This window comes from Artemia sp. Qi Xiang Cuo, chromosome 19 (genome assembly GCF_049724085.1).
Source record: "Artemia sp. Qi Xiang Cuo chromosome 19, ASM4972408v1, whole genome shotgun sequence".
Lineage (NCBI taxonomy): Eukaryota > Metazoa > Arthropoda > Branchiopoda > Anostraca > Artemiidae > Artemia > Artemia sp. Qi Xiang Cuo.
In genome coordinates this window covers 36,932,764-36,957,848 of record NC_142812.1, presented here as the reverse complement: position 1 = coordinate 36,957,848, position 25,085 = coordinate 36,932,764, and the positions used below count along the sequence as shown (strand labels likewise).

The window sequence follows — 25,085 nt, the reverse complement described above, 5'->3', positions numbered from 1 at the left end:
CATATGAATAGCTGAGATCTGTAACATCATAGGATCGTAAACTATTGCCAAAAAAAGGTTCTTTGGTTACAGACATGCTGAGACTTTAAATCATCTCTCTCTTTCTGTGAACACTATTGAACCGAAGGCGAGCAAGTATTCGGTTTAAAATAAATCATGGTATTGGCTATATAAATCTCTGATCTATTTTAGGGAAAGGAAACCAATTTCTATCGTGAATAATTGAACATTATATATGTCATATATAAGAATTAAACGACTTGTTGAGGATACAACGAGAGGATTTCTTGATAAATTTCTTTCTGAAACTGTAACGTGTTGTGCAGACTTTTCAAGGTGAGACGCACAGTCCAGGTGTAAAAGAGTAGAAACCCGATTTTTGGTTGTTGCATATCTTGGCCGTTGTCCTCTATCTTTTACGAAGTAAATACACCTTTGAAAGTACAATGACCAGATAAAGATTTTGTCATGCAAACGCCTATATAACCGCCGCATTCTAGCACGGATCTTCAATTCCTTTGCCACCCCTCATATCTTAGCTTTGTCACCTTTCTGGTCTTTGTTTACTTTTGATGATAAAAAAACAATCCGTACAGTGTTCTATAAGTTTGCAAAATATCTGCTTAGCCTTCTCCCCTGGTGAAAAAAACGCCAGATTTCTGTATGTTACGAACTCGATGACCCCATCGTCGTGATCGTGACTAGAAGGGAAAAGTTCCTGAAGTCTTTAGACCCAACGCATAGTATGTATGAAGCTATAGTCAGCAATGTGTAATGGTTGTCTTTTTATGTAAATAGTTTCGCCATTGTTTTTTTTTTGTTTTTTTAGTTACTGAAGTATTAATTTAAGTTGTTCGTTTGTTCGATGTGTTTTGTTGTTTTCTTTTCATTTTCTCTCTACTCCATTTTTACTTTTTTTTTATTGTTAAAAATGGGTAATAAAAATCATTCATTCATTCAGATAAAGATTCTCGTATGAAAAATATTTATCATTTTTACCTTCTTTTTTTTTTAATTTTAAGTTCAAAAAGGAAAACCAGCATGACAACAGTGATTTTCGCAATGGGAAGCCTTGGTTTCCAAGTATTCCTGAAGCTTGGTAATAAAACCCTTGAGAAAACGGTAACGTAAGGTCTTTTAAATAACACTGGTAGATTTAAACAACTCCAGTTTAGCCACAGGATTCGTTGCCAAGAGATGCTTATAGAACATGAAAAATCCGTCGGTTAGGTTCTGAGGACGTAGAAACCATTACCTTTCTTATATATATAAAAAAGTTTTGAAAAAGTCCTTTATGCTTAGTTGATGAATATAGTACTTAAGGGTTTGAATTCTACTTAATAGTAGAATCTTATCGTAGTGTATTTGTTTTTAATCCTAACTTGTCTTAGATTCAATGGCCTGATAACCTCTCACAATTAACTTGTGTATGCTATATTTTTGATGGTTCTAACTCCTATCTTAAGGCCATATTGTATATCTACTTGAATTCAGTGTGTCGTTGCTTTCTAAATCTTTTTACTCTTACATAAATTGCATGGAATATGAAATCTACTCCTGTATGTCTTCATTAGTCATCTTAGTTATTTTGGTAAATATTATCTTGTTCTTCTTCGTGGAATTTTCTATTCTCTAGGGTTCTTCCTAGCCGTCCTAGCTGAGTGGTTAGCGCGCTTGACTTGTGACCCTTTGTCTAGGAGGATAGGTATTCAAGTCCTGACGTCGGCTGATTATTTGGTTTGAACAGGGGTCAATGGTGTGGCTCTGTAAGCTCAGCCAGAGTCGACCCAACTCTAAATGGGTACCCGGATAAATCTGGGAAAGGTAAACAGGAAGGGTGTATGAAAGCACAGGATGGCTGGTCCCCAACCCCTCATTGTACTTCCTGGTTGAAGGGCCATGAAACGGAGATCAATTCCCCCGGTAGGGATATTAAAATCCAATCCCTCGCCCAGGAATCTTCTGTAGAATTCTTGGTTCCTGGGGTCCTCTAGAGAAACCCAGATCTAGAAAGTTTTGTTTCGTTACTCACTCGGTGATGAGCATCTTAATAGCGTAGTCTTGGGGATATGGGTATCCGTTTTTTATTGTAAGAAATTTATATTTTTCGAATTCTTACTTTCCTTTTCGTACTACCAGCACAAACTCGCCTTCCTATATCACTCACTTATTATAAACTCCCCTTCCTTGTCTTTCCTATATCATTCTCTTTAAAGTCTTCGTCTTGACCACCTCCCACAACAAACTTTTTCACTGCTGTTCTCCTATATATTTTTAAGGACCAGCGGGTTTGTTAGTGTTTTTATTTAGAAGTTACATCTCTCAGTAAAGGCAGCTCAATAAAAAAATTTAAATAGACTATGAAAATATCAAATTGCATTTGAACTTGGTATTGCTTCCCGGTCGAATTTATTGTCACAATCTAGACTTCTTGTTTCTTTAATTATTACAGTGATGGGTATCAGAAAAGTAAGTAGCCTACCCCTTGTCTATTATCCTCTTCTTCTCTGTAGTTTGTATTCATCAGTCATATCTCGGCATACATTTTCATGTTTATTGTCTATTTCTGTTGCAATAAGATAGACCTTGGTACTCTGTGTCCTCGAATGGAAACGGTAATAAAATTAGTCATGCTGGGATAAGAGATGAACGGAATTATATAAACGAGGGAAAGTTTGATGAACGTGTTTTGAACGCATATGTAAGGCCAAACAGCTTTTTTGTTTGCTTGTTGGGGAAATTTGTATTTTGCCTCAGTTGTCAATTTAGGAACATATTTTGCAAAGGAAATTCTTTCATGAATGTGGTAAAAGCTGGTTTGCTAAATACTGAAGCACATTTGTGGAAAATTTTTTAATGTCGCTTAATCTTCTACGAGATTAATCAGGAGGATGTCAAAAGCATGGGTATTTTCTTAGAAAGAGATTTTAAAGCTACGTTTCATAAACGAGAAAGCTGTAAGCCACATGAAATATCTCTTCAAAATTGCTTCTACTGGTGCTTTTATGTTGCAAATGGAGTACTTATGGGTCATGCAATAGGTTACTTCGTTTGCCCTGGAGGCATAAAAACCAAAGAAATTGGTGCAATGAAAGTAAATTTGGAGGGACAAATTCTTGTATATTTGGTACTGACAAGGCACAATCATTTGGAAGCACTGTGATTTTGTCTTTTTTCATTTCGTCCAATCAACTCAATTTATGTCTATTTGTATGTTGTTTTTTTTTTATGTGGAGAAAAAGCTTAAAGGAATAACACTCTTGTGGCGTTTTAAATGTTAGCAAAAAATCCATAATTGAGGCTTTTTTTTTAAGATTTGTGTCGATATTACGTTACCATATAATGATATGCGGTTAGTTTACAGTACTAGGAACACAAGCTTCGTCCGGATCCTGGCACTTGGTACGCAGCAGGCCTGTACATATTGAAATTCTCGCTTTCGCTTGTCTTCTAACCGTAGATAATGTGAACTTCTTCTTGATGTCATGGCGTCACCAAAGATTTGATAAAACCACCCTGGGGAAAAATACGATTTCCCCCTTAAAGTTGTGGCCTATCTAGATCGTTTGTGAGGCCAAAAATGTCAGTATGCCAGTTTTCAGAAAAAAAAATACAACTATGTAGTCGATTTCAAGGAAAAATTAACACTGATATAAACAATTATTGCGCGTTTAATTAATGAAAAAGGCTTATAATATTAACAAAAAGAGGTTTTGCTGGGGGTGTTCAATGCTTCTTTCCTATATCATTCTCTTTAAAGTCTTCGCCTTGGCCACCTCCCACAACAAACTTTTCTTATGCTATTCTCCTATATGTTTTCAAGGATCAGTGCGTTTATCAGTTTTTAAGGGGTTGGGAGGGTTAAGAGGTTTTATTGGGAGTGTCCACACAGCATTATATATTTGTCATTCATTTTCAGTGGTAACTTTTAAGCTACGTCGTCGTTTAGCACGAGAAAATACCAGGTACTGAGCGAAGCTCGGGCTCGGTACTCGGAACGCGACAGGCTTGTACATATGTGATTCTATGTGATCTGGGATTTATTTGTAGAACTCATTAGAGAGCGAGTGACGTCATAAAAAAGCGAACCCAATTCGTTTGGAAATTGTGGAGATGGCAATACAATTTGACTATGCAATCAGAAATCTCCAAATAAATCACTATTGTTTGCTACTCTTTCTTCGGGGATTTGGAAGGCTTCGAATTAACACTTGTGTGGTTTACAGCATCTTTATGGATTAGTACTGATTTTTGTGCCATAGCTTGTTGTCGTCGAACATTGCCGCTGTTCTTCTCTATTTCGTTTGTCTTCTAACCGAAGATTTTTTTGGTTCATTTTCACTCACCAATACTTTTGACATTTTTGAATGCCCTTTGCTTTAGCTTCTCGGATTGATCTTGTCACGTTTAATAGTCCATGCTGTTCTTTTTCAGCTATCGTAAATTTACGTTTGCGGGTTGCCCTCTTGGTCTTGTCACGTTTCATGATTCAGGTAGTTGAACAAAAATGTCTTCTTGTTCAAACGGACTATAATTTTCAACAATTGTAGATTTGCGTTTTTTGGGTCATCCTCTAGGCATACTTGGGTATCCTCCTAAGAAGCAAAATTGAAGTTTGAGTTGCTCTATAGTAAGGATATGATCCTATTCCCTTCAATTTATGTTTATTTTAGTCGTAATTAGGTTTCCAACCAGACACCTAACTCATGTCAGCTCGCCGCACAAACTCTTCTTTGGTTCTGCCACCTATCCCGCATGCCAACAGATTTGCCTTTAGTTTCAATCCTTCGACGCACGGCTGGAAGTGTCCGCGTGGAATGCCTCATTCTAGATGGAAGGACAGCCTTGCTTACTTCCTGTCATTGATCGGTAGCACCCCAGACGAAGCTGTCATGCTGGCACAGGACTGTCTGGACTGGAGGCGACGAGTGGCTTCTTTCTCCACGATGGACCACCAGCAGGAGCAATAAGCCAAGTCAAAGTCTAGTAATTTTTTGAAGTTAGCGTTTCAGACTAATAACTGTTTAAATATTTCAAGGGTCTTAAGGAAAATTGTTTGCAATTGTTATTTAGAATGAGTTTTAGTTTTTGTCTCCAGACAAAATGATATTATGTTTTGTCTTCATTTAATAGAATTTTTACGCGAGGATCGTCTTGGGAGGAGAGTCCCATAGCCGAGTGACGCCATTTACATAAAAAGTGTGTTTTCATAATTAAGGCTCTAAGCGAATTTTCTCAAACTCGCGAACTATCTAGATCGTTTTTTAGGCCAGAAAATCCTAGAGTACCAATTAAAAAAAAAAGAAAAAAAAGGAGAAAATAAAATATGGAGCCGTTTTCAAGGAAAATTTTTCATATACACAGTTGCCCGCTTAAAGAGAGTATATATGAGACAAGAAATCTGCAGAGACATAAAAAATATATTTTTCTATGGGCATACTCCCCAAACATAGTGGGTACATGCCCCCCCCCCCCCCCCCGATGCCGCCACTGCTACTGCACTTCCTTTTTGTTATCTATTCATCCAAGCTATCTGAATTAATCCAAGATTTTTTTTAAAGCAGTTTAGTCAATTATCACCCTTCTATTCTTATAATATAATCATTTGTTTTTTGTTTTTTTTTATTATCCGCATTCCGGGTATTGATAAAACCGCCTAGTATATTTCGGAATTAAGATGATACGGATGAATAACGTTTTACCCGCGACTTCAGGTTTTTTTTTCTTTCTATAGATTTTGTATCGACATTTTCTTTTATAGATTAAACATTGTTTTTTATAGTACCGTGTTTCTTTTTCGGAGCCAAGCAATATTTTGTTATCGTAGCCTTTAAATATGTTTTCTTTATTTTGCTTGTTTTCCATTTTGCTGCTTCATGCCTTTTTTTTCTACGGGATGCATTTATGTGAGTTTTTATGTCTGACTTTATGGCCTTGTTGTTTGGCTGCTTATACAATTTGTTCCGCAAGAAATGTCCTCATCCCTCTGTATTTGTTATAGAACAAATTTTTCCTCACTGTTTCTGCTTGGAAATAGAACCGTTTTACGTTAGAAAATCTCAATCTTCGTATTTTGATGGCTAATTTTATTTTTTGTGTCTTTTTTATTTATATCAACGTATGATTATAGCTAATTATGCGCATCTCACTGTTATTTATTTAAGGAAATCGGAGGATTCCAAAGTTCTTGTTATTGACGAATATGTTGCTACAGACGGATCTATTATAGTTCGTACATATTTTAGTTCAGGGTGCTAGAATAGGTGTTAAAATTAATGTTAGGAAGACTAAGTCGCTAAGGCTAGGAATTAGTGAAGATGAAAAGGTGATGTTGGGTAACGAGAAGATCGATCAAGCGGACAACTTAATTTATCTAGGTAGTATTATTAGTAAGGACGTTGGATGTAGTAAAGATATAACAAGCAGAAAATCCAAGGCCCAGACTGTTTTTTCACAGTTGAAAAAAGTTTGTAAGAATTGGAAGATAAGTCGGCTACCCATGGTTAGAATATTGGAAGCTACAGTGATGACAGTGATTAAGTATGGTTCTGAAGCATGGGTGCTCCGAAAAACGGAGGAAGATTTGCTAGATGTTTTCCAGAGATATTGCCTATGGATTGTTTTGGGTACGAGGACTGCCTGACTCTATCTCAAACATTAGGCTGTGCGAAAAGTGTGGTTCAATCCCGCTTTCTAAGGCTATATTGAGAGAAAGGTTAAGATACATAGGGTAAACTGTGTGGATGAAAGATGACAGATTGTCAAAGATTGTCCTTTTTAGCCAACCGTTTAGGGCCAAACGAGAAGCAAATCGCCCCAAGTTGGGGTTGGAGGATCTCATAAGGAAAGATTTAAAAGAAATGGGAACTCTCTGGGAGGGTGTAAAGAGGTGGTAGAGGACCGTGCGTAGCTTTTTTGGCCTCAGGTGGCTTGGTACTTCAGTGAGTTGTTAGTAGTAGTAGTAGCAGTACATAGTTTAGTTTAGCACATCTTTACGTATTTTTATGCAAAAAATGGTTCCAGCAAAATTTTAAAGGTCTCAATGGTGCCAAATTTGGTCATAAACATTGAAACTTTTAACTAAAGTTCTGTTTTTTTTATCAGTATCTTGAATATTTTGTTGGGTCCAGAGGGGTTGTAAAACACGCATCTACATTCTATCGGTAAAGTACAAGCCTATATTACCTATATTTTTTTGCAGGCAATCTTTGTCTGTGTAGCCTATGTCTTTGTAGTAGTCTTTGCTGTCTATATCTGTACAATGGATTGGTCTGTATGGTATGTGGAGTGGTGTGTAGGGCGTGGCTACTTTGTATAATAATACATATTACATACAGGAAAAGCCTTTGGCTTTTTCTTAGTTGGTATAGTAAAGAACGAACAGCGGGGAATTAGGCAGTGGAGTCACTCAAATTTCAGTCACTCATAAGCAACTTGTGAAAAGATAATTGCTATATTATCTTGTCAAAAATACGCGCGTTGCATCATGTATATGATGATTAATTAAAAAAAACTTTCCGAAAAAATAAGTTTTTCAAAGGAAAGTAAAGGCCATTTTAAACTTCAGCTCAGCAGATACAAATACCTTTTAAAATTCAAACTCAAAACGACCAGAAATTACTATTAAAGAATAAATGAAACCCAAAACGAACAGAAATTAAATAAACAATCATAGCAAAACATACAAAAGTAATGATATAAATGAATAAATAGATCTTAAAGCGAGTAATGCTTAGATTGAATATGAAAATCAAGCTTAAGACGAAAAAAATATTTTCCTTTTGAAGTACAAATGAAACTTAAAACGAATAGAAATTAAATAAACAATCAATGCAAACAAACATACATTAGATATCGATGTAAATTGATAAATAAATCTTAAAACGAGTGAAACTTAAATTGAATATGCAAATTAAGCTTGAAACAAACAAAAATCACCACAAACAAGAGTTTGGGTATGACCTCCTTCTCTCACTGTAAAAGTCAAAAACCTATTATGTCACTAGCACTTTACTGAGAACCGCTTTTTTGACAAATATTTTCTTTTGTACCTGTCTCTGAAAATAAACATTAAAATTATAGTAACAATTTGAACGGACTAGCTTTCAGTAACTAATATAAATATAAATCATATATTCAGTTAAATTTATTAGCTCTTTTTAAAGTTGTTAAGGACAAATATAGTTTCCCTACAAACAAGTGATTGGATACTGCCTCCTTTCCTAACTGTAAATAAAAACCAAAAGACTACTGCGTCATTGGCGCTTAACTGCAAACGGATTATATTACAAATACTTTCTTTTCCAGTTCTTACAGCATTGAAAATAAAAATACAATTACAGCGAAATAAATTCTTGAGTTGATGGATCTTTCAAAAATTAATATTATTATACATCAAATATTCAATTTGATGTTTTTATATTTTCCAAGACTGTTGAAAAAGCATATAGTTTTCAGTTAAGCGCCAATGGCGCAGTAGGTTTCAAATTTTTACAGTGAGAGAAGGAGGTCATTCCCAAACTCTTGCTTGTGGTGATTTTTGTTTGTTTCAAGCTTAATTTGCATACTCAATATAAGTTTCACTCGTTTTAAGATTTATTCATTAATTTACGTTAATATCTATTGTATGTTTGTTTGCATTGATTGTTTATTTAATATCTGTTCGTTTAAAGTTTCATTGTATTTAAATAGGAAAATATTTTTTTCGTCTTAAGCTTGATTTTTATGTTCAATCTAAGCATTACTCGCTTTAAGATCTATTTATTCATTTATCTCATTACTTGTTGTATGTTTTTGCTATGATTGTTTATTTAATTTCTGTTCGTTTTGGGTTTCATTTATTCTTTAATAGTAATTTCTGATTGTTTTGAGTTTTAATTTTAAAAGGTATTTGTATCTGCTGAACTTCAGTTTAAAATGGCCTTTACTTTCCTTTGAAAACTTATTTTTTCGGAAAGTTTTTTATAATTAATTTTTGTTCGTTTTTGATTGCAAAAAATTTCAAGTTTTTAAAAATTCCTTATTTCAAAGTCAAACTTAAAAAAAAAATTAAATATTCATCAAAATATCAATACTGATATCAAAGTAACAATATCAAAGTGGAAAAATGGGTTTGTGTCAACCTTGGTTTTTATTATCTTATGTTTGAACTAGGCCTATTTGTAACAAAATTGCTATCTCAAAATTTTTATTGGATAGGTTTGGTGAAAAAGGGTGTGGGGGGACTAGATTAAGCTTCGGTCTCTTTTGACTCTTTAAAAGTGAACTAGAACTTTCTATTTTCAATCAAATGAGCCCTCTCTGAAGTTTATACGAGTATCCCTTCTATAAAAACCATATAAATCCCCAGAGTATAACTTACAACACCTGTCCCTCGGCCCTGGGAATTTGTGTCAACCCTGGAGTTTCAATATCTGATGGTTGAACTATTTTTAACAAAATGGTTACCTGAAATTTTTATCGGATGGTTTTATCCATCCGATACGCCCAAAGGCGTGGAGGGTGGGAGGGGCTAGTTGCCCTCCGATCTTTTTCACTCTGAGAAAATGAACTACAGCTTTTAATTTCGATTCAAATGAACCCTCTCTGAAGTTTATACGAGCATACCTTCCATAAGAACCATATATGCCCCCAGAGCAATAATTACAACGCCTGCCTCGGCCCTGGGGGGGGTTGGGGTTGGGTTGTGTCGACACAGGAGTTTTTCTTATCTGACCTTTGAACTATTTTTAACGAAATGACCATACGTAAAGCAGTTTTGTTGTATGATCATTTAACTATTTTTAACAAAATGGCTACTTCAAATTTTTTATCCGATGTGTTTGGGGGAGAAGGACATGGGGGGCCAGTTGCCCTCTGATCACTTTTGACTCTTAAAAAGGGCTGGATTTCAATATCCAATCAAATGAGCCCTCTCTGTAGTAATTGCGAGCATCCTTTTCATACGAACAATATATGCCCCAGGGCATAACTTACAACGCTTGCCCCTGGGTCCTGGGGGGTTGTGACGACACCTGAGTTTTTGTTATCTGACTTACGAGAAATTTTTAACTTAATGCCTATCTCAAAATGTTTATTGGATGCATTTGGGGAAAAGGGGCGTGGGGGGCTACTTGCCCTCCAATATCTTTTGACTCGAAAAAACTTAACTAGAACTTTCAATGTCCAATCAAATGAGCCATTTCTGAACTTTTTACGAGCATTCCTTCACTAAGGACCATATATTCCACCAGGGCATAACTTAAAACGCTTGCCCTCGGGCCTTGGGGGGCTTTGTTTACCCCTGAGTTGTTGTTACATGATTTTTGAACTATTTTTAAAAAAGACTATTTCAAAGTTTTTATCGGTTGGGTTTTAGGAAAAAAGGGTGTTGAGGGGGGGGCTAGGTGCCCTCCAATCTCTTTTGACTCTTAAAAAGTGAACTAGAACTTTCAATTTCCAATCAAATGATACGTCTTTGAAGTTAATACGAGCATCCCTTCCGTAAGACCCATATATGCCCCCAGGGGATAACTTATAACGCTTGCCGTCGGGCCCTGGTGGGTTGTGTCAACACCGGAATTTTTATTATATAATCTTTGAACTATTTTTAACAAAATAGCTATCTTAAAATTTTTATTGGATGCATTTGGAAAAATAGGGCTTAGGGGGGGAAGCTGGTTACCCTCCAATATATTTTGAAGCTTAAAAAGTGAACTAGAACTTTAAAGTTTCAATCAAATGAACCTTTTCGGAAGTTTCTATAACAATGCTATGTATGCAAAGCCTTAATAGCCCCCAGGGCATAACTTAAAACCTTTGACTTGGTGGCGGTGGGAGAGTTTCTATCATTAAAGACCTGATTTCAAGAACTCATAACAATACTGCATACAATGGCTATCTCAAAACTTGGATTGGGCGTGCTTGGGGGAAAGGTGCGAGTGAGAGGGGGGTTAGTTGCCCTCCAATCACTTTCGACTATTAAAAAAGGCACTAGCCCTTTGAATTTCCAATCGAATGAGCCTTTTTTGAAGTATCTACGGCAACGCCTTCTATAGAAACCTTATATGCCCCTAGGGCATAACTTAAAACCTTTGCCCTAAGGGTTGTGGGGGAGTGTCCTCCTCAAAAACATTTTTTCTATCTGGAAATTAACTACGCTGAACAAAATGGCTATCTCAAAATTTTTATTGGCTGTGTTTGGGGGAATGATGGGCGTGGGGGGGGCTTGCTGCCCTTCAATCAATTTCGAATATAAAAAAGGCTCTATCCCTTTGAATTTCTAATCGAATGAGCCTTTTTTGAAGTTTCTATTACAGCGCCCTCTATAAAAAACCTTATTTGCCCCCAGGGCATAACTTAAAACTCTTGCCCTGCGGGTTGTGGGGGAATGTCCTCCTCAAAAACATATTTTCTATCTGAAAATCAACTAAGCTGAACAAAATGGCTATTTCAAAATTTTGATTGGATGTGTTTGGGGGAATGATGGGCGTGGTGGGAAGCTAGTTGCCCTCCAATCACTTTCGACTATTAAAAAGGGCACTATCCCTTTGAAGTTTCAATCGAATGAGTCTTTTCTGAAGTTTTTATGTCAACGCCTTCTATAAAAACCTTATATGCCCCCAGGGCATTTCTTAAAACACTTGCCCTGATGGTTGTGGGGGATTGTCCTCCTCAAAATAATATTTTCTATCTAGAAATCAACTACGCTGAACAAAATGGCTATCTCAAAATTTTGATTGGATGTGTTTAGGGAAATGATTGGCGTGGGGGGGGTCTAGTTGACCTCCAATCACTTTCGACTATTAAAAAGGGCACTAGCCCTTTGAATTTCCAATCGAATGAGCCTGTTTTGAAGTTTCTACGACAACGCCTTCTATAAAAATCTTATATGCCCCCAGGGCATAACTTAAAACCCTTGCCGTGGGGGTTGTGGGGGAGTGTCCTACTCTAAAACATTTTTTCTATATGGAAATCAACTACGCTGAACAAAATGGCTATCTCAAAATTTTGATTGGATGTGTTTGGGGGAATGATGGTCGTGGGGGGGGCTAGTTGCCCTCCAATCATTTTTGACTATTAAAAAGGGCACTAGAACTCTCAATTTCCAATTGAATGAGCCCCCTTTGAAGTTTCTACGACCTTCATACTCCTTCCGTATGAAGTGCCTCTGAAAAAAAAAAAATAATAATAATAATAAAACATTGGAGCTGTATGGCCTTTACTATAGGCAACGCTGCAGCGTTGCCTCTGATTCAGTCTTTGTCGGAATTTGTATATCATTTTAATATTTAGGTTACTATAGGCTAGAGTTCGTTCTTTACTGAAACTAAATAAAAAAACAAGTTTTTTTTTTACTGAAAGTGAGGAGCAACATTAAAACTTAAAACGAACAGAAATTATTCCGTATATGAAAAGCGCTGTCCCCTCCTCAATGCCTCGCTCTTTACGTTAAAGTTAGACTCTTTCACAGCGCTATTTTTTTAAACAATAAAAAACTTTAGCGTAAAGAGCGAGGCATTGAGGAGGGGCAGCCCCTTTCATATACGGAATAATTTCTGTTCGTTTTAAGTTTTAATGTTGCTCCTTATTTTCAGTTAAAAAAAACTTGTTTTTTTAAAATTTAATTTTTGAACGTTTTTGAATTAATGCAGGTTTTGATTTTGGCTCACCGTATATGAATACTTAAAACTAAATTTGCATATTAATTGCACTTCTATTTGGTTAAATGGCTTTCTCGAAAGTTGTTTATTTTTATTTACAAACGTTTCTATTAGTAATAAACATACGTAACTTATGAATTAACTTACGGAACGACCTTCTATATTCATATATTTTTATTACGTATATTAGGGGGTTCACCCCCTAGTCAACACCTCGCTCTTTACGCTAAAGTTTGAACTTTGTTCCAATTCTTTAAAAATGACCGCTTAATCACAAAGGCTGTTAATTAGAATAAATAGCTCTTAAGAAAGTACTTAAAAATCTTTGGCTTAAAGAGCGAGGTATTGACTAGGGGTATAACCTAATCATATACGTAATAATTTCTGTTCATTTTAAATTTTGATGTTGCTCCTTACTTTCTGTTGAAAAACTTGTTTTTTTATTTAATTACTGATCTTTTTTTTTTAAATAATGCTTGGAAATCCGGTGCCCTCTTCATAGCAATGTCCCTTCCGCCATGAAAACTTCCTTCATGGAAAGATCGTCCCACATAACTCCGACCCCGACCCCCCCCCCCCCTACCAGAAAAAATTCCCCGTGAAAACGTCTGTATGCTTCCCAATAACCAATAGCCTACTATATGTAAACATTGGGTAAAGTTCATAACATTCAGCCCTCTCCCCCCCGGGGCGATGGGGGATTAAGTCATCCTAAAAGACATATTTATTATATTTTCGACCATACTGAAAAAATGGCTATCTCAAAATTTTGATCGGGTGACTTTGGGAAAAAATGAGCGTGGGAGGGGGCCTAAATGCCCTCCTTTTTCGGTCACTTAGAAAGGGTACTAGAACTTTTAATTTACGTTTGAATGAGCCCTACCACGATATTCTAGGACCACTGGATCGATACGATCACTCCTGGGGAAAAAAAAAACAAAAAAAAAACACGCATCCGTGATCTTTCTTTTGACAAAAAATACAAAATTCCACATTGTTGCAGATAGGAGCTTGAAACCTCAACAGTAAGGTTCTCTCATACGCTGAATCTTATGGTGTTATTTTCATTGAGCTTCTATAACTTTTAGGGGGTGTTTCCCCCTTTTTTCGAAAATCAGGCGAATTTTTTCAGGCGCGTAACTGTTGATGGGCAGAACTAAACCTGATGAAACTTATATATTTGAAATCCGCATTAAAATCTAATTCTTTTGATGTATCTATTGGTATCAAAATTCCGTTTTTTATTCCGCTACAAAATTCCGCTCCTTACTTACAGTTCGTTACCACAAACTGTTTGAAAAATACTGACGTCATTATAACTAACGTCGTCATAGAGTTTTTACTTTTAACGTAATTCTTTACCAACGATTAAGATGTCATTAATCGACTTGCATACGAAAATGCGGTTTTTGTCAAAAATTTTGTTTTAAAGATTGCGTTTTGTTAATTACAAAATACACTAGATGTAGCAATGTCCTTTAATATGAGCCATTAAACAGCTCTCTATGATGTTTCAGTGCCCCGCTAGCAATGGAGAGAAAAAAGAAGACACATCAGTGCTTCCCATGCAAAAAAGTAATTTTCCTTGTTGTTCAAGCCAAGGGACTGTAGGTTTCCTGTGCAAGGTTTTTGGCTAAGGAGATTCCCATGGCGTACTTTTTGTTTCGATCCAACGCCATTTTTAGGGGGGTCTCAAGCTATTTTTTTTTTTTATTGTGGGTCGTGTTTGTCCTTCTCTAGGTGACAGCTACAGTTTATTTCTCTTTAAGGATTACATATGTGTATTCTTTACATGTGTTTCATGAACGTGAATGCTTTGATTTTGATAACCATTCAGTGATCCATTGGACCTAGTTTTTAAAACAGTGATAGACTTTTAAAAAGAAGAAACCATGCTGGCTTCTATTTTAATATCCTATCTGGTGAAAAAAAAATTTTTTTTTTTATTTCTTAATATGTTTGAACGTGAAGAGTTTGTTTACTTACATCTGAGCATGAACTCAAATTAATTTGAAGATTTATTGAAAAGTCACTGGTGAAAATGTGTCTTTATTTTTCGTATTTATCCTTTTCTTTTAGGCTTTTCAACGAATTTAAGAAAATGTAAAAAATGGATATGCTCGACTTAGCCTATGAGCGACTCAATTGGTGAAGGACAACTATCTTTATGTTTAAATTAGTGTTATTCCTGTTTTTATTAATTTGGGTGTTAAAACAGCTATTAATGAACACGGCAGCTATTAATTAAATCAACAAGGAGATATAAATGAAACTATTATCGTTCTTCGTACCAAAATAGTTGCATTGACTGTATTTATTTTTTCGTTCATATGCGTGGAATTCAGCCAATGGGCCACGAGTAAACTGTTCTAGAAGCTTTTCTTTGCCCTAGTATTGTATTTTGACACCCTTGGTCCCAGAGATAAGGTTAAAAAAGGAAAACAGAAGGAAGAACAAGATAGACTAATAATGAGGAAGTCAGGAATGGGTTATCTAAAAGCTTTATCACAAAGGAGATGAAGTTTTTTCAGTATTTTTCAGCGAGAGCGAAAATAAACAAATATGCTAGATCTTTATCAGCCTAATTACTAGACAGGCTGGAAAAATTCGTTCAACAAAACCTGATTTATAGGTATAGTTATGATTTAGGGTGTTCTTATTCGGTAGGATTCCTGCGAGAGAATGGCTACATTCTTGCAGGGGCGTAGCTCCGGCATTTTATTGAGGGGGCAAAAAAGTTCCACATCCAGAGAAGAGTCAAGGGGCATGGACTATATAATAGGTTTTTTCCAATTTATTGGGGGGGGGGGCAACTGACCCCCTCCCCCTTGCCACCCCCAAACGACGCCACTGCATTCTTGTCATATTCACCCAAAAAAATGGTACAGGGAATCTCAATTAGCTTTGTTAGGGATTAGCAATTAGGAGTTTTTTTTGTGCTTTTAAGGGTTCGAATCAAACCTAGTATATATTGTCGCTTGCTTTGCTTCACAACTTTGACCCACTTGTGGGCTTGCTTGCTAATGCAGCTTACTGCCTACTAGTTTGCATCCGAATTTACCTTTTCTGGCTCATTCCAAATAAATTAGGAAAGCGAAGAGAACCTTATATTTTGCTCTTTAGCATGGCTCTTGTGGTAATTAATAACTGCTAGTACCATAGGTAGTATAGCGTTACCAAGTTATACTTAAAAAAGATGCGTATAACACGAACTCCACTGGCAGTGTTGTAGTACAGAGTAAAATTAAAAACTAAGACAGCTCTATGGCCGTACTAAAAATGGTAGATGGCAGTAATGGCTTTTCTTGAAAATCTACTCGAGTCAGGTCACTTGTCTTACTAATTTGTAATAGACTTTTGCTCAACCGCAGTGTGACAAAAAAAAAAGACTCACACATCGTGCTCACCAACTTATACTGACCAAAATACAAATCAGCTGTTGCAAATTGGGAAATGATTAGATGTCATTTTTGTCAAATCGAGACTTATACGCATAGCGCTTCCTTCTAAGGTGAACACACTGGGTTAACTGGTGTACACTCACCTTGTTCTAAAAATGGCAAATAGTTTTCAGTTTTCCCAAAATGCTTGCTTTTACTTTTCTTTTCTTCCTTACAGAAATGTTTGATAAATGCAGCTTTCCATATAATCATTTCCCGCCTTCTCTCGAAGGCTTAAATATCTACTAGCCTGCCAAAATATTTTTGAAAGCACTGACGCTATTAATCGTTAAGCAACCTGACATTTTTTTCAATTTTTTTTCTCGCACATTTATACGAATAATTTTTTTCATAACTTACCGCGTCTTGAATTATCGCAACCTGAATAGAAATGGTTCTGATCTTCCAACTGTTTTTCCTTTATGGGGACCATTGAAATCCAAAAAGACTATGAATTGACATTATTGTAAACTTTCCACACGAAAGGAAGGAAACTTGACAGTAAAACGAGAGAAATTTCAACATGTCTTAAGCCAGAATCTAAATTGACAGTTAAGTTGCTTTGGTGCTAAATAATAAAACTTTTATGAAACCTTAAATTGTCAAATTGACTAAATCTCTACGATAAAGTTAATGAAGATTATTGAAAAACAATTCTTAATGTCGACTTGACTATATTTTACTTATCATCTGGTAACAAAAACTCGGGATTCATTTTAGTATTTGGAATTGCATGAAAACATGTGTATTAAAAATGCTAAGTTACTAAGCTTTTTTATTGTGATTCTTTTGTTATTGATAAGTGGTTTCATTCCAATGCGTTAGACACGTTCTGTTCAGAATGACACTGATTAGCCCGAATTTCTATTAGTGCATTTTTCTAGTCTTTTTTTTTCTTGCATTTAAGTTTATCTAAAACATGAGTTTAAAATAGAAATCCATCTAATGCTTTCAGCAAGAGCAGTCGAATATTCCCGAGCAATATTTGAATTATAGGTTAGTGAACATAACCCAAAATTAGGCTTACAATATTACAACTATGAGGAGTCAAGTTATTGAGTATAATCATATCCCTGATCATGATAATACCCATACCTAAACTCAGCACCAAAATATGAAGCTCCCGAAATTGGTTAAAACTATATTTATGCATAGCTAGGCTTTAAATGCTTTGATTCTTAAAAATGGCAGCAAGTGCAACTTGAGATTTCTTAACTGTATTAATCTTTCCATGTAAATTATAACGCAAACTTATCTGTGAATTATGTAAAACATTTGGCAGAAATCTGTCTCTAAAAATGAACATATCGATGGTTGAAATGTTGTTTTCATCAGTTTTGGTATTGATCTTTGTTTTCTCCGGAATACTTATATGAACCCAACAACCATTCAGTGCTCTGGGTGCGAAGTACCAAACCTTAACAGTGAAATTGGTCGCTTTAGCTTCCGAATGCTCATTTGTTTATTTCAACAAAAGTGAAAACTATCACCAACGGCATATCCAGGTTTTTTTCTGGGGGGGGGGGTACGAAGAAAAACACATAAAAAACTTGTTTATGTGCATTTTGTGTTTTGTGATTTTACGATTCGGGGGGGGGGGGGGCGTTAAACCATTTAACCCCAGGGATACCGCCTTGACTATCACTAAAGCAATTAGTGTCATCTTTCTTGATCACTGAACACCGAAGGTTCTAAGGTTGAGGAATAAGATTCAAGTTCTTTGTCCAACAGCTAAAATGTATTATTCTAACAGAACTTTTGAGATGAACTAGATGTAATGTGATCGTTTTCTTCTTCTTTTTTTTTTTACTGCCCATAGAAACTGGACATTAGTTGTTCTTTTTGGGTTTTTTAAAGGGGGTGTTATAGTATTTCTATACTTAAAAGCACTGTATATTACACAAAATTTAAAATTAGAAAAAAATAAGAATACAAAAAAAATATATAAGAGATGGACCTATGTGTTGTACTAAGCCTAATTAAGCTGCCAGATAAATGTGTAAATACTTTGTTTTTTCGATAAATATATTGGTTTTAATTTTCTAATTATTCGAATAAATAACGAATCAGTTGAAAACAAAGCTTGTTTTCAGTAAAGCGCAATTATACTGAAACGTTAAGATGAGGGGCACTGATTCGTGCCAATATATGTGCTCTACAATTTTGGCTTTTTTATTAGTTGTAAATTTCTTTCCTTTTGAAGCTTGACTTCCTCGTTTATGATAATTCTTATTCTTTTGAAGTTTGACTTCTTACGTTTGGAATTACTTACCGTTTTAAATTTTAATTTGCGCTTAATTTACGTTTAATTCCCTTTTTTTAAATAAAAAAATATAGCACACTTTACAAGAAAAATCTCTTTTGCTTTTATGTTAGCCTAAATATAGTTAAACTTGTAAAATGAAATAGGGCTGGTGAAAAGATGTCAAAAGTTAGAAAGCTAAGGGAATTAAAAAAGAAAGTATTAATCTAGTGAATTTCACATGCATAGTTATAAAGAGAACACAAGGACTATATGCTCGGTAATATTTTTCTCAGGAGAGGCAAATCTGAAAAAAGTTAAAAACCAAGACACAAAAGCAGCTGTGGCCGTTAAGTATCTTTCCTTTATATTTAATTGATGCGACTCTGGGAAATATGGGCTTTTAAAAACCAAAAAAAGCATAAGCAAGCACTGTTTATAGTAAAAATTTCCCCTCGCGAAATCTAGAGGCTGGAAAAAGAAACGAAATCGCAATTGAGCATAGAAGATCGTGTCTTAATCTGTGCATTCTATTTCCAGTAGGGAATTTCAAGATGTTTCGCGTTCTTAACCGTAAATGCCTTATGACCTGTAATGACACGGAACAAGAGAGACCGAGTATAAACGGTATTTTAAAATAAATTCTTAATGAATCTACATTTGTTGTGTGTAACTATCGTTAAAAATTTCAGGCGGGTTTTTGAAATTCCCATAAATTTGTTTTCCAAACAAAATTTTACTATTAAGAGTGATCGAGATAAGAGGTATCATTCCTTAATCAGTTACTTGTGACAATTTTCTCTCACTAGGCAGTTTTTTAAACACGTTTTTTCTATCTCGACCCTACCTCTGCGTAAATTTGCATAAATACTCTATACCAAAATAGATAATAAAAGTCCTATTTTTGCCTTTGAGTCAAGCGTTGTTATACCTCTCATTTGTTTAGGGTAGACGTATAGTGATACATGTCTCGAGCAATGGTAATAGATCTTCCTTACGTAAAACAAGAAGCTTGAACTATATTGATATTGTTTTGTTATGCCAAAGAAAAACAACAAAAAAACACACATCTTGCAGGATCTTGGACGAGTCTTCACATTCAAGCAATATTTTGTTGTTGTGAGTTGAGCTAGATGTTGTTAAATTCTTGAATTTGTAGCTAACGTTGCTTTTGCTGCATTATCTGCAATAAAATAACTTTTATCTTTCTGAAATGGCCAAAAATCTGCTGGATATGTTAGAGAGAGATTAATAATTACACGAAAGACAGGGAACCGAATCAATAAAAGCTTGTCTTAACAAACTTCTTTGTTTATAATATGTACAAACAAAAGATTTAAAAGGAATTTTTTTAGGGTATTTCTCAGAAGAATGGTTTTTGCAGGACCTTTGTGAATTAACTGATCGGAGGTCATTCACTGAAAGAGCAGGTTAGATTATCATGTCCTAATGATCCAAACAGCTTTAATACCCAGACGAATTTTAGTAATTTATTAATATTTTTGAAGCTATACCGGTGAAAGAGAACGGCAGTGTGCGCCAGACTGGGCGGGGGTGATATGACGAAACATGACCTGCAATATTTGGTGATTTCGGACAAAATGGCAAACGCAGAATCTCTGATGACTTTCAGATATTTTTTATTTTTCAGATTAGATTTTTTTTTTTTTTTAGCATTCGATTCATTTTATTAGGTATATTGAAAGTTAATTTCAAATCCAAATTGAATTGCAACTTTTCAGCATTAGTGTATAAACTTCTACATAATAAAGACTGTGTTGAAAGAAAATATCAGTGATCAAAGGAAGTCCACACTTCCTTTGTTTGCTAGGAAGTGTGCCTCGAAATTGTATTTAGGTGAATGCTTGATCAACATTTCTTAATAATATCTGATATGTCAAAGCCTGCTGTCGTTAGGCGTTCTAAATTTCGACAATTGGATTAGTTTCGCAAAAAGAGTTTGCTTGCTTTATTGGAAATATTCCCATAAAATTCGTTGCACAAGAAATATAAAAGGACAAAACTCAGGAGGACGCCTGTTTTTGTAACTCTCGTTTTTTTTTTTTTTAAACAAATCGTGCAGCAATGTCAATGACCATGTTTGGTTCAAAGTCTCCTTTGAATCTATTTCTCTTTAGTTTTATTCCATTGTGTCTGATTACATGAGGCTAATTCATGTTGGGAAATAAGGACATACAACCTTCATCAAAGAGAAACCCGACATTTGCTGATTTTATCTACAGTTCATGTCCCCTGGAAACATTTTCTGCGTATTTGTGAATCTAAAAAGAGAAAAAAAAAGAAATACAAAACAAATTTTGAAGATATGATTCGGTAGATGGATCAAACTAAATACCAGGTATTGAAAGATTGTAAAATTATCATCTTCTTTTTAAAAATTAAAACTGAAGTACTACAGAAGAATAGTATGAACCAAAAAGTTGCGCAAGGAGCATAAACCTTAAGTTGTAAATTTCCGCTAGGAAGGTGAAGGGTAAAGGTTGAGACATGTCCGATTACCCAGACACAGCTAAGACAGGTCGATGCCATCCAAACTAGACACCTGCGTCGAGTTGAAGGCTTCAAATGGAATGACAAGATCTGCAATACTGAGATCCTGAGGACCTTGAAGTTAGCGAATCTCTCCAACCAAATAGAAGCTCGTTCTCTAATATGGTATGGCAACTTACTCCGCCTCCTGCCAACTACCCCTGCAAGGATCATATCGGAATTCAATACCTCGATTGTCTGGAAACGTCCTCGAGGGAGGCCGCGCACCAGATGGGCTGACGTTATAAATCAACGCCTCCTCAACCACAACATCGACCCAAATGAGGCCCCATCCGTATCCCAGGACAGGGCTGCTTGGAGAAGACTGACAGCGCTGTCAACCAGTTCCCTGTACGCTGGTGACCCACCCTGCTGATCAAGAGCGTTAAGTCAAGTTAAGTCAAAGGTGATGGTGCTATTTGAAATAGTTTTTTTTTTTTTTTTTTTTTTTTTTTTTTTCACAGACTACCTGTAAAAGTAGAGTAAACGATCTTGAGCACATTTGTCATGAACGTAGTCAAAGTACTTAAAAAAAACAAAAACATCTAGTGTTCGTCACAAATTGTTTTTGTCATTTTGTTGCTATTAATCTTTATGTTTAGAGAATATGTTAGCAACTGCATAAGTTTAAATGTAATTTAGGTGTTTTGACCCTGAATTTCCTAAATATGTAAAAGATTTGACTTAGTTTGCTCCACTGCTGAAAGGCAGATGTTTAGTAAGCGAAGAGGCGAACAATCCTAACTGCAGAGAAGGAGGGGGTGGATCTTGAATTAACCCTCATATTGGTATAAATTCGCCACCTCCAAGGAAATTTAATAATCGCATCTCTGGCCCCCTTGCCAAGGACTATGCATGTGTGCACCTATGATTACAATCGATGATTTACTTTAGTTTTAACGGGTCCTTCTGATTGTCTCAATGAATTTTATTGAAATGAATATCTTTTCAGTCAATAGGAAATCTTGATTTCTTAGTAATGTCTTATTTCCCTCAGACCACTGTCATTTTGGTGTGTTAAACTTAAATAAATGAGTCTTCTGTTCAAATAGGTGACACCTTTTCGGTCGAAAATATTCTCATAAATCCTGTCTTGCATAAGAACTAAAGAAGGAAAAAAAGAAGAGCACATATTTTTGTGACTCTTAAGTTTTTGGAGAGCAGCTGTATGTCAATGTCTAAAAATAGATTTTATTTGAACTTTTATGCTAAAAGAAGAAGTACAAATGCTTCCTTTCCAAGATAATATCTTACAATATAAAAGACAATTTTTTTTTCTGTACTCGAAAAACCAATTTCATTTTAAGAATATTTCTTAGGTTAGCTTAGTTATACTCTTAAATTCAGGAAAAAAAGAAACATATATACAATGCATTTTGAATTAGTTTATATATCTTCTCCGTTATATCTATTACATATTATTTCAGATAAATAGGGAACTAATCTTTGTTATTGGTTTTGAAGAAAAGTTCGGGAAATAGATTAATGAACATAAACACGCGTTAGTATGTATGTTCAGTGAATCTAACAAATTATACACAATATGAAGTGAGCACAATATGACTACCATGCGTGTTTGTGAATCACACTATTTATTATTGTCCTTCAAGCTAGCCAAAGCGATGTGTATCATTGCAGCCAGTTGGTATAAGATGCTTGCAGTTCATAGACGATTTTACCTGTGTGATAGAACCCACGAATGATGTTGCACGGACGACTACACCCATCATGGATGTGCACGCACGGATGATTGCACCCACGTATAATTTCACCCATGATGGGTGTAATTATGCTGGGGGCAATCATCCATGTGTAATCAATTGGGTGCAACCATCCTAGGTGTAGTAATTTCACGCCCTCTGCTATTTGTTCAAATTCAAATATAAGTATTTGCTATAATTGTCTTCAAACTGTGACTTCAAACTGTGTGTTTTGTACATAATGTTTTAAGTGTCAAATCAAGAATAAATAAACCTTTATTATCTGAATACGCTTTTCATGATAAAGGCTAGAGGGGGCTGTATGAACACTTATTTTTATCTTTTTTAATAATCAAATGGAAATTATTTATTCGAATTTTTGGTAGAACAAAGGAGAAAAAAACAATGTCCCGTGTATTGCCCTATCAACTTTTTTTTTTTTTTTTTTTTTTTTTTTTTTTTTTTTTTTTTTTGATCGGTCGAATGATAAATAACTGTTCAAATAGGGATAAATCCTTTTATTAGACAGTGAAAAAAAATAAAAAAACTGAATATTTCGATCACATCTGCAGTGACCGTCATCAGCAGATATACTCCAGTGTATCCGTTCTACAGTAGAAGTATATCTGCTAATACGGTTACTGTATATGTGATCAAAATATCCAGTTTTTTTGTTTTTTTGTTGTTTTTTTTTTCCACTTTTTAATAAAAGATTTATCTCTATTGACAATCTTTACAATACAATCTTTGACAGAAAGACATAAGTCCTTGACTAACCAAGTGTCTTTTTTTATGCAACAGAGGATTAAGTTGTTGCTTTATTTCAGGTAGGTATAACTAAAGTATTTGCAGAAGTTTTACCCTCCCATAAAGTTGCAAAGATTTGTCTTCTGCAATCTGGTAACCGACGAGTAGCTATGATTGGGGATGGAATAAATGACTCACCGGCTCTCGCTCAAGCAGACGTTGGAATAGCCATTGCATCAGGAACGGATGTCGCAGTAGAAGCAGCGGATGTTGTTCTTATCCGGGTAAGTATCTTTGTTTCTTCCTACATTACTGTTATCAAAAGGAAATTATATATGCCTTTTTGAAAGTAATACTTGCCAAAAAAAGTGTTGTCAAGCTATACCTGAATTTGCTATAAAAAGGACATGGTGATTGCCGAATTCGGTGATTGCTATGATTTAATTTCATATCATTTAATTTGCTCTTCATGCTAAAAAAAAGTCTGGGTATGAAATCCTACTATGCGCGGGAAACTTTCTTTTTTTAGCCTTTGTGAAAAGGCTTTGCAGTATTAAGCGTGCAAGTCAAATTACCTTTAGTAGACAACTTCTTTCAGCAGATTAGTGCTTTTCAAACTCTGCTCCGGGGATTCCTGGGGGTATTTTTCAGCTATTCTAAGAGGTTCGTTGTAGATTCCAGTGTTTCTTCTGTTACTATGCATTCTTTTGTTTTATTATGCAATTATCTTCTTAGATTTTGTACTTTATGCTTATGTAAGGTTAGAAAACACTTGTAAATATTGTTTCAAATTGTATAGATTTTTAAGAGGTTTTTAATTTTAAATTTACATTGGTAACCATTTTTTATTAGAATATATCTTTAGTTATCTGATTATCATCATTAGGTATTATCTTATACATTTATGCAGGATTCAATACATATACAATTTTCTTTTGATAGTTTTAGCGTTATCTACAGGATATGTTAGTTGTTTTTTTTTTGGGGGGGGGGAGGGGTTCGTCATAGTAAAACTTCGGGAATTAGTAGATTGTTTTTACCTGCTATTTTCTTTCTGCACTTTTGCAGGGATTAGTTTAGGAATCATTGGACAACAAAGGAGGTACAGTTTACTTTAAAAAAATGTGATTCTTGCTCATGTTGCGTTTTGTTATGGTGTTCTACTACAGTAGACGACTAATTTAGCAAGCCACTGCGATGTAGATTCAATCGCGTCTTTATTTACTTTTATCTAATCCATGCTAGTTATTTTTTGTTCTATGTATTTCTATTCTTGATTATGTACTTTTTATCAATACAGTAGAAACAGCTGTTACTTAGTGATGCGCTTGGAGTCGTAGCCAGCTCTTTTTGTTCTTACAGGGAATGGTTTTCCTAATAGCGTTCTTAATAGCTGGTCTTTTTTATTTTTGTTTTGAAGGGCAAAGGCAAGCCATTTGTCATAATTGTAAGGCGGTGTCTAGAGCCAGCTTAATTCAGTTTCAAAACTTAGTTTTTTATTTCAGCAGATTTGTGATCTTTCTATGATATTCCTGATCTGTTTGAATTACCGATGTTAGAAATATTTTTAGCTTTCAGTCAAAGAATACATACCTAATGGTATATTGAATAACGCTGAAAATAGAATATTTTGTCAAAGTAAATCGCAATAATTCTTTACTTGGCTTATTTTCTTTGGATAAAGATCCTACAGAGCCATTGCTGGCGCAAATGGTGCTGAATCCACGTTTCAGTTGGGCCATTTTTTATCCTTACTTCCTTATGC

The 25,085-nt window shown here is 35.2% G+C and overlaps 1 protein-coding gene across 5 annotated transcripts in view; it reads left to right on the top strand.

Moving 5' to 3' along the window:
* ATP7 (copper-transporting ATPase 1) overlaps positions 1–25,085 on the top strand; it is a 304,355-nt gene that overhangs the window by 201,354 nt on the left and 77,916 nt on the right. For all 5 annotated transcript variants that reach the window (XM_089105398.1, XM_089105396.1, XM_089105401.1 and 2 more), the window contains one exon: positions 23,401–23,604. In XM_089105398.1, coding sequence (XP_088961524.1) covers positions 23,401–23,604 — 204 coding nt within the window. The remainder of the gene's footprint in view (positions 1–23,400; positions 23,605–25,085) is intronic.